This window comes from Hakea prostrata, chromosome 1 (assembly GCF_041222555.1).
Source record: "Hakea prostrata isolate BN-2017 chromosome 1, UWA_Hpros_2, whole genome shotgun sequence".
NCBI lineage: Eukaryota > Viridiplantae > Streptophyta > Magnoliopsida > Proteales > Proteaceae > Hakea > Hakea prostrata.
Window position 1 is genome coordinate 12,508,752 of NC_142600.1, and position 13,395 is coordinate 12,522,146.

General features: G+C 40.1%; 1 protein-coding gene across 1 annotated transcript; it reads right to left on the minus strand.

Annotated features, from left to right (window-relative positions):
* Window positions 1-556: 556 nt before the first annotated feature.
* On the minus strand, window positions 557-13,387 carry VAMP714 (vesicle-associated membrane protein 714). The gene is made up of 4 exons (XM_089163753.1): window positions 12,930-13,387; window positions 4,346-4,536; window positions 2,379-2,542; window positions 557-1,609 (listed from the first exon to the last, which is right to left on the minus strand). The coding sequence occupies exons 1-4, from the start codon at window positions 13,144-13,146 to the stop codon at window positions 1,519-1,521; spliced, it is 663 nt and encodes a 220-aa protein (XP_089019879.1). The 5' UTR covers window positions 13,147-13,387; the 3' UTR covers window positions 557-1,518.
* Between the last annotated feature and the right edge of the window lie 8 nt (window positions 13,388-13,395).

Here is a 13,395-nt window from a genome sequence, read left to right on the forward strand (position 1 = left end):
AGGGTTGCAATCAGAGGCAACAAGGGAGAACTCATCCATGCTGAATCTTCTTCGGTGATTTTTGCAGATCCTTTGATGGGAGAGACTTTAATTATGATGGAAGCACTCTTGTGGGTGGTGGATAGTCGGATTGACAACGCTCAAATTCAAGCTGACAACCTCGAACTTATAAAAATTTTACAAAAAGAAAATCATTGTACTATGGGCTTGAAGGCTAATGTTAGGGATATCTTAGCTTAGAGAGGGTAATTTAATTGCCCATCCCTTAGTTAGGGAGGCTCTATCCATTACAAGCAAGATAATTTGGCCGCCATTCACGTCTTAGGTTTCAGATCTTGTAGTGCTAGAGCCCTTATTGGAAGAAATGTGTTTACAAATATATATTTTTTGAGTCCTCTATCTCATTCAATTTTGTACGACTTTCTTTTTATTTCCTTGGCACTTCTTAAATAGAAATTTCAGAATAACAAATGATGCAGATAAATTAAAAGGAAAACGAGACCAATTAGTGTTTAATTTATGATTTAATGGGCAAAAACTTTACAAGAGATAAAAATATGAACATAAAACTAACCGTAAAACATTTTATGTACTCCTCTTCTTTGAGTAGTAGACGTCGAGAGTTGAGTATGTTTACCTAAAATAAAAAGAAATTATTTATTAGAGAAACACCTTGTAGTTGCAGGTGCACAAAAGCAATGTTCAAGCTTTGAAAATCAAGAATTCCACAGTTTCAGTCCCAAAATTCTGGAATAGAGCTTCTCGAGCTTCCAGGGCCAAAATTTGGGCATCTTCTCTAAATCTCACTCTGCGCCTCTGGTCATCAACCCTAACTCTTATTGGCTTGGATTACTTGCAGCGGCTAGGTTTCTGCTTCAATTTTATTTGCTAACAAGTGAATTTGCAGACCAAATCCGTTTGCAACCCCTAAAAGCTCATAAACAAACGATTACCTGACTTACACATTCGCACACCCGTGTTGAATCTTAGTTTTACTTACCTGTTGTAGCGATCCCTTGTAATCCATTCATAACCTTCTCTTTTTCATTGGCAATTGCTTTCCTATTTTGATTTGTGAAGAACTTCTGATCCCATGGTAAAATCAGCAAGAATAGATGGTCTGTTTGGAGCCTTTAGTGATGATCACTTGGCCACATTATCATTTTATAGGAAAAAGCCGTCCCCTACACAAATGGCAAACAAACCTAAACATGGCCAGAATCTAAGCTCTTGCAATAGATATTATAAAGAAATATACAGAAAATTCAGAAATTTACAGTAGACAGTACAAAACCACTCCAACAAGAAATGAAATAGAATGACGCAAAGGATATCACACCACAGTTCACCAAAAGGAATACTTGGAGCTTCTGCGGGGATGATTGGCAGCACCATTGTTGGGACCCTCGTAGATGCAGGAAATCAGCATTTTGAAATATATTTTAGAAATTCCGAGCCTTGGGGAACCTGCGGTCACTGCATACTTAGGAGAACCGGATACAATGTCAAGCCAACATATCAAGATCGGCAAGAAGGGAGAGTAATGCCCCCACAACAAGCAGCAATAATAATGTAGAGCAAGACTACTATCAAGCATGTCAGCAGAGCCCTGTGATTGACAAAGAAAGGAAATTTAGCTCCTCCTGAAGAGAATTATAAATAATATAGAATAAATTTAAAATAATGATCTGCAAAAGTTTGCAAAGACTAATATTGCAGCTAAGTATACATGAACGCAGCAGCAGCAATTGAGGTCCTTGAGTGACTGATGGAACATATAAAAGCTGAAACTAAATAACTCTGAGCAGCAAGAAGCTTCATTCTTGCACTCCCTTCTAGTCAGTCAGTGTGCATACATTGGATGCTAGATAATTAAATGAGTGAATCATCTCTGGAATTGGCCATACACTAACAAACATGGCCGATTGATCCTAGAAATATAATTGATGCTACGGCCTAAAGAACAAAATTTTCAGGGGGCAATGAGGAGGTCAAATGAGCTAATGCTAGAAATGTCCAACTGGGCTATTTTTAAAAGCATGCTAGTCATGCTAATAGAACATTCAGATCCCTCACATGCTGGACATCCACTATCGGCAAATGAGTCTTATATTCAGCTCTTTGTCATTACAAAACATCTAAAATGGAAAAGGAAAATGAGGCTCATGGCTCAATAGGAATCAACATTTATGGAATTAACAATGCAACCAAATCTTATGATGCTCTTAGCCATCAAATACAGCATAGAATTTTAAAGAAGATGGAGGTTCATGGCTCAGTAATTTGATCAACACTCAGGGAATTACCAACGCCTCTGGAATTGAGTATGCTCAGTTTTACCAGCTTTAGCTGAAGCAGCAAGATATAAAGGTACTCACAATAACTTGGCATTCTTCATCCAAAGAGACTGACGGAGGCGCCTCGATTGCTTTTTGAAGTGGAAGGAACTGTCCTGCATTGTCGCAGTTTTGTCAACAAGAAGTTCAATTCGGTCACCTCTTTCTAGTATCTTGTCAATATTCTCCACCATTATCGTGCGTATCTGAAATATCGTTACTCATTTCCATCAGCAAACAGAGCAAACTAAGAATTAAATAGCCAAACCATCTGCCTAAAACATATAATGCGGCCATCCTATTACTGGAGATCGGCTTATATCAACTTAGTCATACAAGAGGCAGACTAAAGATCCTGTACAGATTCAGAAATCAAATTTCTTGGGCCTTCGTACTAAGAATCATAAAACACTTCAGAACCTTAGTTACTGTCATCCAGAAAGCAAAACAAGGCTCTCCAGTATTCTTCAGACAGAAAAGAAAGCATCCAATTGGAATAAATGGTTGAAATTTGGGTTTGCCCCCCATACAAATATAACAAAAAACCCTGATTCCGTAATTTTTATACAAGAAAGTAATGCAAGGTCAACCTTGAACCAGAGAAACCACCAGGAGATTGATTGCAGCCAGGATCAGGATAACTACAATAATAAAGACAAATTTAAACAACTAGAACTTTCTTTGCATTTTTTTCTCTCTCTCTTTTTCTTTTTATATAGGAAAGAAGAACATAAAAGGATAAGAAGAAGGTTAGCTAGAAGAAAGGTGATAGGGAGCTAGGCTATCTCAGCCCTGGGTAGCTAACCCACATCTATCTCAACCGTTGAAGTTGAACATAGATTTTACTACATAACTACTGCTACTAGGGCACAAATTTAATTTCTCTAAGTTCTTTTGGACCATTTATAGCTTTGTCTAAAGCTATACAAGAAATAGAAAGTATCAAAAATAGTAACTACATTAAAAGCTAAGCAACTAAGACAGAATGATCTATAAAAAATAAAAATAGGAACTGCTAAAATAATACCTAACTGAAATTAAGAATTACCTAATATTCTATTACAATGAAATATATATACTTGCCAAGTTCCAACTATGGAAGCTTAAAATAGAATCTTTTCCACTTGGTTGGTGCAAAAACTCTTCTGGAAAGCATCCTCAATCAATCAAGTATTGTTGTGACGCTGTTCATATGAATACTGACGTGAACAGGCTTATGGTCTTCTTTCTTATTCATTCACACTTCTATTTGGAGAACGGCTGCTTTATGTGATGTTCCATCGAACCAAAAAAAACATGCCCCATCAGCAGACCGGGCTGCCTCTCAGGCTCTTACAGCAATAACATTCCACAACCTTGTTTGATTGGCTTTGTGGCTTGTTCCTATGGGTGCATATGAGCTACTGACCTACACCAAAGAGTCTTGCTCCACCTTGGTGAATGAAACACTCACCATCTGACAAGTCGTGAATTCTCTTTCCCCCCAACCCCAACTAAACAAACTTGAATGTATTGCCTTCATAATTATGACTATCCCTATATCTGACTCAAGGTCGAGGCAAGGGATTCACCTTCTCTGTGGATGTAAAGAACTCAGTCCTCGATTAAAAACTAAATAGCAAAACGCTACCGGATAAAGCATATGACCAAGAAAAGGTGATACAACCACATAGATAGGCATTTTCTTTCTAAAGGTCAAAACACATTTTATTGTCATGCAATGTCTAGTTATTAAATTATTTGTTATAAATATTTTTGAGTCTCTTCAAAACATTGACTAAATTTGCTAAATAAGCAAAAACTTGCTTTGGCAGTTTATCAAACATATAGCAACACGACAAATCCAGGAAACAGACAGAACACGATTATCTAAAGGATCATAGACCACCCACAAGAAAAATAAAAACAAAATATTGAAAGGATGATGATAAATTCTTTCCCTAGGTTCCACGAGAATACTTGATAGTGATTTTAACAATAAAATCAAACCAAAACAAAAAAAAACTTGCCTCAGCAACTTCGCCTCTCACACGGTTGAGAGTGTCCGCACTCGGATTACTGGAGAAAAATTCCATCTGCTGATGCAAGACCCTTGAGAATTCATCATTCATTGCATAAGCTGGTGCAGAATGAGCCACTCTGCCATAGTTTTTCATGAATCTCATATGGATATCCTCCAAGTATGAAAAAGGGATTCGCCCTGGAATCAGAAGGAAAGAAGATCAAACCCAAGGGTGAAACGTTAAGGTACATATTATGGAAAAGGGAAAAAAAAATTTTGAATGCTTCCAGAAGAAATGGGGAGATAAGAAAGGCCATGGATCAACAAGGTACAGGCAAAACCCCATAGAGATGCTTAATGCTGTGGAAAACAATAAATATTACTTAAAATTGACAGAGATTGTGTAAAAGCATGAGGTATAATGGGAGGACAAAATGACTTTAGTCAAACAGAAAAAAATGATAAATATAAAAGAAAATGAAAAGTAGGATAATGAATGTTGAAACAATTAAGTTACATTATATGGAAAGTTCGTGAGAAGAGACAGAAGAAGCATATAAAAGGAATCTCAATGAACTACCATTCTTTTAATCTTCTACTATTCACTTCCTGTTTTTCTTACATTTCTAGTGTTGGATGTGCAGAGGGAGGCTTAAAAAATTATGAAGTACCTCCACACGGCATGGCATGTGCAGCAGTTTGCGTACAGATAAAGACAGATTACATAGTATCAATTACCACATGACAAATTACAATATATTGGTCTAAATAGAAAGAATTCAAGGCCTTGTCATAAAGTTCTGATGATGTAACAAATCCGTGTGAATGTCATAGCAGCACCCAACATAAGCATCTAAGCAAACACAGAAAATGACATTGGAGCATTTCCACACTGTTTCCCTGTTACACAAGGAACAATATCCATCCCTTATTCTTTCAGTGGGCGCATAAACCCTTATTAACTCATTTAATAAAATTCATAATGCAAAGTGTGTGGTTCAATAGTTGACTGCATTTTTGTAATTCGCATCAAAATAAGTGTAAGCACAGGCTATTCATCCCAAGAAAAAAGTGTAAGCACAGGTAGGTATCTTAGCTGTTCTGTTCTAACTCCAATTTGGAAAACACATGAAATGTTGGCTACTAAAAGGAGGACCTTCTTTTTTAATACTGAAATATGTTATTGGCAGCTGGTTATTAAACAAACAAACAAACTCAATACAATGTTGGTTGCATTTAAATTCTAAGTTTTGAGACTTGAGATCAAGTCCTTACTTCTGGGAGTTCATTTATCATATAGTGAAAATAATCAAATATTGTAGATAGGATCTTTTTTTCAGTAAGCCCAAGGAAGTTTTCTGTGTTTTAAGGTACAATTTTTACCTTTGTTTCTTTATTATCTTGCTTCTGTCTCTTTGAGGATTCATGTAGCCTACCCACATTGAGTTGTTGGTGTGAACCCAATTTTAGGGTTAGAAATTTATGATGATTTCCCTAAAATTAAGGGCAGCCCAAAATCTTCCAGCAAAATAAGTCTAGTATTATGGGATGTTTGGGATGGTTTTAGGGTTCACAAGGGGTAAGTAAAGGGCCTAGAAGAATTCAGCCAGGATTAGAGGTTGAGGGCTTTAAACTTGAAACCTCGCTGTAATGACAATTTCAGATCTGAATTTAACAGTTAGGGTTTAGAAACTGGGGTCTTGAGGTTTCGGTTAGGTTAGGAATGGGGCTGTTGTTGTAATTTTGTAATTTATGGTTTATAATCCTAACGGTTTTAGGTTTTGTTGAAGGTTGCCTACATGGAGTGGAACTCTTAGGGAAGTCAACTAGGGTTAGGATTTGGAAGGGAAAGTAGAGTAGGTATAGGAGATGCTAAACCTAAGTGGGATTGGAGTGTGGTTGAGGGTTCATGCTGAACTAGGGCTTAGGTCTAGAGGTTGAAGATGAATTGCAGAATTTTAGTGAAGATGATGGTACACAGAATGTTTAAAGTGTTGGGGTTTTGGAATTTAGATGGGATTAAGGGTAGGAATGGGATGAGGGGTGATATGCAATCCAACTAGGAGGGAAAGGGGTAACGGGGTGGGGATTACGGAGCTAACAGGGGAGGGTGCTGCTGCTGCCGTAGGGAAGAAGAGAGAGAGAGAGAGGGCAGAGAGGGTTTGGGGGGGGGGGGTTGTTGTTGTAGGGGAGAGTCTAAGGGAGATCGTAGGGGGTAGGGGAAAGGGTGTCGTGGCACTTGGGAAATGATGCTGCCAAAGTATGGCAGCGAGGAGGGAGAATTAGGGTTGCGCAGAGATGGGGAAGGGGTTGGGGGTGGCTGCAATTAAAGAGGGAGCCTTGCGATGGTAGGGGAGAGGGAGGGAGGAAGGCGCTGGGGGTTGCTGTACTTATTTGGACTTGTCTCAAAAGCTTGCTGAAATTTCTGAAGCAGAGTGCTAGACAGAGTTTTTTTTTTTGGATGAATAAATAATTATATAAAAACAAGAAGAGCATACAAAGAGAGCCCACAGAGCTCAAGGAGGGGGAATAAAAGATGAGTTGAGCCCCCAGAAACTAACAATTAACCTATTTTCGGGGGAATCAGCCACAGGGGGATGGGGGGATAGAAAGCAATCTGGAAGAGACATCAAAATAGATGGCTCTCCAAATCAAGTCAAGAGAGAGAGATTTGGAAGCATCTTCTGATGTTACGCTCCCGCTAGAGATGGTGGATGGTGGCACCGAAAACTAGCTTGCCAAGGCGATCGTAAATAGAGTGGCCAACAAAATTTCTCAAGATCCAAGACCAATTCCGAACAAATCCATAAGATCGCCTCGAGCGGGGCCAAATGGAGGCAAGGGCTTTGTCCCGTAGGGACCGGGAAAGGGGGTAGGACTTAGGAGAAAAAAAGGTGCTCAATGTCCTCTGAACCATTCCAGCAAAGGGAACAACTAGGGATGGTAGGGATGTGGCGGCTAATGAGGAATGATTGGGTTGGGAGGGTGAGGTTGAGAGCCCTCCAAAGAGTGAGGATATGGCAAGGGATGTGACTTTTAAACCAAACCAATGGGACCAGGGAACAGGGGGTGGTGGGGGTGAAGAAGGTTCCAGGCAAAGGATATGGTGAAGGATCTTGTGGGTGAAGGGGTGAAGGGGTCCAAATGGTGGAGTCACACGACTGGCTAAGGATGGAGGGGGGGGAGCATTCCAAACATGTGTGAGACTGGGATGGGGGAGAAGGGACCAAGTTCCATTGGAGATGAAGGCATCAAGGGTGGTAGACTTGGGGATACGGGTCTCATAGACAGTGCGGGGGCCAAGGAAAGAATAGAGAACGCCCAACGGATGCCAGGGGTCTAGCCAAAAGAGAATGGAGGATCCAAGCACGAGTTGGATAGAGATAGCAGTGAGAGCTCGAGGACGGAGGAGAAGGATCTTCCCCCAAATCCAGGACGGATTAGGGGGACAAGAAACGGTCCAAAGGGAATCTTGCTTGAGAAGGTAGGAGTAAACCCACGAAACCCAAATCGAATCATGCTTGGATACAATCTTCTAAATGAGCTTCAAGGGGCAGGCCATATTAACATCAAGGATGCGACGGATCCCAAGACCTCCCTCAGATTTGGGCCAACACACAGAGTCCCAAGAGACGGGATGGAGGAATCTAGAGGATTCTTGGCCTTTCCAAAGGAAGGCACAAAAGAGGGATTCCATGGAAAGGATAATGGATTTGGGAATGGAGAAAATACCGCTCCAATACAAGTAAGAAGATTGGAGGACAGATTGAATGAGCACGACTCTTCCCTTAAAGGATAAGAGCTTTCCTTTCCAGAGTTAGAGCTTTTTCTTGATATGGTCGAGCATGGGAGTGCAATGGTGGCGGGTGAGCCTACCGGGGATGAGGGGAAGGCCAAGGTAGGTCACAGGGAAGGAGCCAGGGCTACACCCTGAGAGCTGCAGGAGAGAAGCTCAGATGGAGTCCGAGACTCCAGAGAGAAAGAGAGTAGATTTGTTGAGATTGACACGGAGGCCGGAGAGAGATTCAAATGATTGGTGGTCGGCCTTGGAGAAGATTATGAGATCGTCCACAAAGGCAAGATGGGTAAGGTTAGAGGATCTGCACTTGAAACAGGAATCAATGAAAGGACATCAATTCAAAAATGGGGATATGAAAATATAGACAGATATTCAAATGGGGGATAGGGAAAAAGGTCAGTTTATTACTTAAGGTTAGAACAGGTGAGGTTAAAGGTGCCGAGCTTGAAATCCATAGCAAAGCTAAATCTCCCCAAACCTGAAGCAAGGGACCAATTATATACAACGGATTGGTTTTTCAAAGCCTTCTCCAAGCCTGGCTCACCTGCCAAATCAAGGTATGAACTCGGCGCGGATTCCCCCTAGACTAAAGACGAAGCTCCTTCCTGTGCCGCCCATGCTTCCCCACGTTTCTTTCCCCCAATCGGTGGGTGTCTCCCCTAGTGGTCTTTAGAGATGAGAAAGATTAGGTGCTGATCCATGTTGGATTGAAGGATACGGGAGAGGACCTCTAGGGCAAGGGAGAAAAAGATGGGGGAAAAGAGGGCAACTTTGGCGGATTCCCACCCTCGATGGGAAGTAGCCAGCAGGGGAACCATTAGTAATGATGGAGAAATGGGGGGTAGAGATACAAAACTCTATCCAATGGACCAAGGATGGAGGGAATCTCATAGCGGAGAGGACCTCACTAATGAAATCCCAAAAGATAGAATCAAAAGCTTTATGAAGATCAACTTTCAGGAGAGCAACCGGAGAATGGGACGATCTGTCAAAGCCTCGAACAAACCTGTGCAAAGAAGAATATTATCCGAGATGCTACAACCCGAAATGAAAGCAGATTGTTTAGAGCTCATAAGAGAGAGGATAATCTTCTTGATCTGGTTGACAAGAATTTTGGAAATGAATTTGTAAATGACATTACAGAGGGAGATGGGGCGAAAGTTAGAGAGGGAAGAAGCACCAGCTTTTTTGGGAATGAGACAGATGAAAGTTTGGTTAATGGAGGAAAGCTGTGAAGGATTGAAGAAAAAACTACGGATGGCATGGACAAGGTCGTTAACAATGAAATCCCAAGCTAGATAGAGTTGCTAATCATTGAAGAAGAAAGCTTTACTTAAAATCCGCCATAGCCACCTCAAACAGGAACCTTGGTTCTCAAACTCAACATAATAAGACTTGACTTTACAAAGAAAGAGTAGGCTTATTTATAGCCTACTAAAAGACTTTAAACACAAGTGGGACTCCTTTATAGATTAGCATTCCATTACATTTAATCACAACAGTGCAAATAAACAATAAAAGATCTAATAGAATCTCCTTGTAGATTCCCCCTAAGACTTAGCACTAAAGGAACTCTTGTTGTAAATAAAGACTGTTAAGAGTCTTATTTTAAAGAAGAGTCCCAAGACTTAAGAACTCATCTTCAACTTATACTGCACTTTCTAACTGACTAAAACTCTTATAGAAAAATAAACCAGCAACTAAATTAGGGCTAAAGTGACAAAAATACCCCTCCTATAGGGTTCGGCCAGCCCTAGGTGCACCCTTGGGAGTGGCCATGGGAACCACTCCAGGGTTTAGGTCAAGGGGAGAATTTTGGTTCAGCAGTTCTTATAAGGATTTGGTTGCTGTTGTAGAAATAAGATCTGTTTACTGGTTTCCCTCACTAAACCCATGGACCATCCATTCTTGACCTTACTTGTGCTTGACCAGCCTTGAGACCCATCCAATCACTAGTTGATTGCAAGAATCATGTTGCATCTATTGGAACTGAAAGAAATGATCCTAGGCTCATTCAAACACTTCAAAGTTCGAAAAGGCAAAATTTTTGAACAATCATAACATTTCTTATGATTAACAATTTCTGGTAATTAATCAGGAATTTGGATGGGGGGAAGGGAGACAACAGCCGCCTATGACTTGTGAGCTCTTTAAAATGTGAATCCACAACCCACTTTTGGATGATATTGTTTTCGCTGGGGGGAAGGTCATGCAATAGCATTGGCTTGGCTGGACCGACAAGATCCACTTAGGAAATCCAGACCAAGGGATAGGCCTAATCCAGAATTTTGGTCTGGAAAAGGCTGGAATTAGTAATAATATTAGTATTACTTTATTTTAAGTATTATAATTATTTGGGGAGATTACAAAAAATATCATATAAGTTGTTTCCTTTTAATTACATAAAATATCACATACGTTGTTTCCTTTTTTCTCAGCATTAGCCTAGTATAGCTTCCCATTTCAACTAGTTTCAATTCTGGATAAGTTTCTATTTTTGAGACAAGGCTTATTGCCTATTTATTATGTAATTGCATGAGGATTCTCAGAGTTTGATTATAATACTTGCAGTGCTTGAAAGGCCTACTGGGGTTGGCTGCAGTGAGAGAAAAAATTGGTGAATAAGAAGAGGAAGGGAAATAACTCTCACAACTCACATATGATGTTTTTCTACTAAACTTCAATATTCAGATTCATAATCAAACTCTCAGAATCCTCATGCAATTATATAATAAATAGGCAAGCCGTGTCTCAAAAATAAAAACTAGCAGAAATAGGAAACTACCATACTAGGCTAATGCCGAGAAAAAGGAAACAACTTGTATGATATTCTACATAATCTACCTAAATAACTATAATACTTTATTAATATTATTACAAATTCCAGCCTTTTCCAGACCAAAAATCTGGTTTAGGCCTATCCATTGGTCTGGGTTTCCAAAGTGGCTCATGTCAGTCCAGCCAAGCCAAGGCCACTTGAATCGAAGGGAGATGGGGAGGGTTGTGCTGAACGCCTGCATCAACAAGCTATTCATCCACTTAAATGACCTCTTCACATGAGAAACAAAATTGTGTGTAACGGCTCCATAGATCCTAATTAACCACATTATTCAGCACCATTGGAAGAATTCTTTTCTACCAAACAAAGGAAAGAATTCTTCGATCAAATTTATCAATGCAATAACTAAATGAAATGTCCTAATGGATGAAAGTCCACATGAATGTGAATAAATAAACTCTGATGGGTGAAGACACTTTAATGGTATGGTTCCATTTGTAATGGTCAAGGTATTGGAACATCCTCTTAGCAAAAGTTATTGGGTTAAGGCTGCGTAGGATAAATGCCCTCCTGGACTTTGCATGTGTAGAAGCCTTCAGCACCGGGTTCACCTATTATGGTTGCACCACATAGAAGCCAAAAAGTGAACATAAAAATAAAAGCACTAAGTTCTAAGCTTTACCAGGACACCACATTGACTCGAAACCATATAATGAAGAAGAAAAAGATTACGACTATAAGGACTTGAAAAGTAAGAGATCAAGGTCATTTCACATGAAGACTCAGCTAAATGCTCTACAAAATTTTGGGATGGCATCCTTGGACCAAATTTGGGGGGCCATCCATAAAGATGTCTATCCAAGCTTTATTTGCTTCCACACAAATTTCCTATAGATTCCCTAAAGAACAAGTTTATTACCTGGTACCTGGGACTTAGATTTATCCCTGTGCACCAAGAGCTGATGCTGCCCTCCACTCCCCTCCCCCCCTGTTTGCCTTCTAATAAAGGGGGAAATATATTGTTTATTTTTATCCAAAAAGACCTTGTATCTAGCATGGCCTCAAACACAACTGATTGGAAGGCAAGAATCCATGTAGCCGGCCCCATTTAGTTGGGACAAGCCTTATTGTTATTGTATTGTATAGTATTGTTTATCCAAAAAGAATTTGGGATGCTTTATCTTCCCCAAAATATACTTTGTTGAAATATTTTCAAACCAGTCTGTTTCTTCATTAGGATGGCTATCTCAAAACCCAACTATCAGCCACTTGTATCATGGGTATGCATATTTTGCTCCTCAAGAAGTGAACAAGTAAAGCCTTGCTACATTGTCACTCTTACTGATAATGGAAAGGGATTGATTCTGCTTGTGAGAACCCAAGGGAGGAGGGATTATTCCAAAGCTAAGGAAATAGAGGTTGGTGCCGCCTTGACTTCTACATCTGATGTATAGTTTTTGTAAGCCTTGTTATGTTGTTCTGCATTAAAGGTGCTTTTGTGCTTTGATAAGAATACAACCCCTTCACCTGCCAAATTCTAAAATGCAGGACCAACAGTTCATCATTTCTAGCACCTGCTACTGAGTCAAATGTCGATAAGATGATCCACTTCCAGTAAATAGCGTGCCAAAAAAGCTCGTCCCCCCCCCCCACCCCGGTTCAACGTAGAGCAAAAGAAGCAATCGATCAGTTTAAGCGTTTAGAATATTACATGGTTTTAGGCAGAACACAACCAATAGGAGCAACACTAGATAAAAGGATTTGATTGAATATAAAACCACCAAATCAAATCCAAGGGCAGACCACCCCCCCCCCGGGTAATTAATAAATTGAATACAACGATTCGAAAATGAATCACATAACTAAAATCCATTTTTCTACCGTGACAAAAAATGAATAAAGACCATCTGGAATGATCAAAACCTAAACTACCTAGGGAAAAAAATGTAAAAGGTATTGGAAAATGCAATCAGAAGATGTAATTTCTTAAAATTTAGAGAACTAAATACTCACTTCCAAAGGTGTCATTAGCCATGCAGAGAAAGGTAAGTCCATCAGATCTGAGTATGTGGAATATATATCGATCTTGCGAGAAACATAGCCTCGAATCAGCCTCGGACGGTAATTTCTCTAAGATCCTTCGAGCAACTGCGCCCGTGTTGCCCGATACCGCGCTGAACTCCGCAAGCACAACTGTCCCCCTGGCAACTACTGCGTAGACAATTGCCATTTTTACAGAGATTCGAAGCTTCTTACTCAATCAGGGAGCTGATATAGGAAGATCACCACGATTTCTTCTTCAAATGAACCATCAATCTCAGAGTAACACCAAACGGAAACGACAGATACGTTAATCCTCCAACAGCTAAGGGTTGAAAAGATTTAAAGTAAAGCCGCAGACTTGAGAAATTGAGAAGAGAAGAGAAGCTGTTTGAATAAACCCGCTCCGTCACCGGGAAGTCCACGGTCTCTCTCTGCC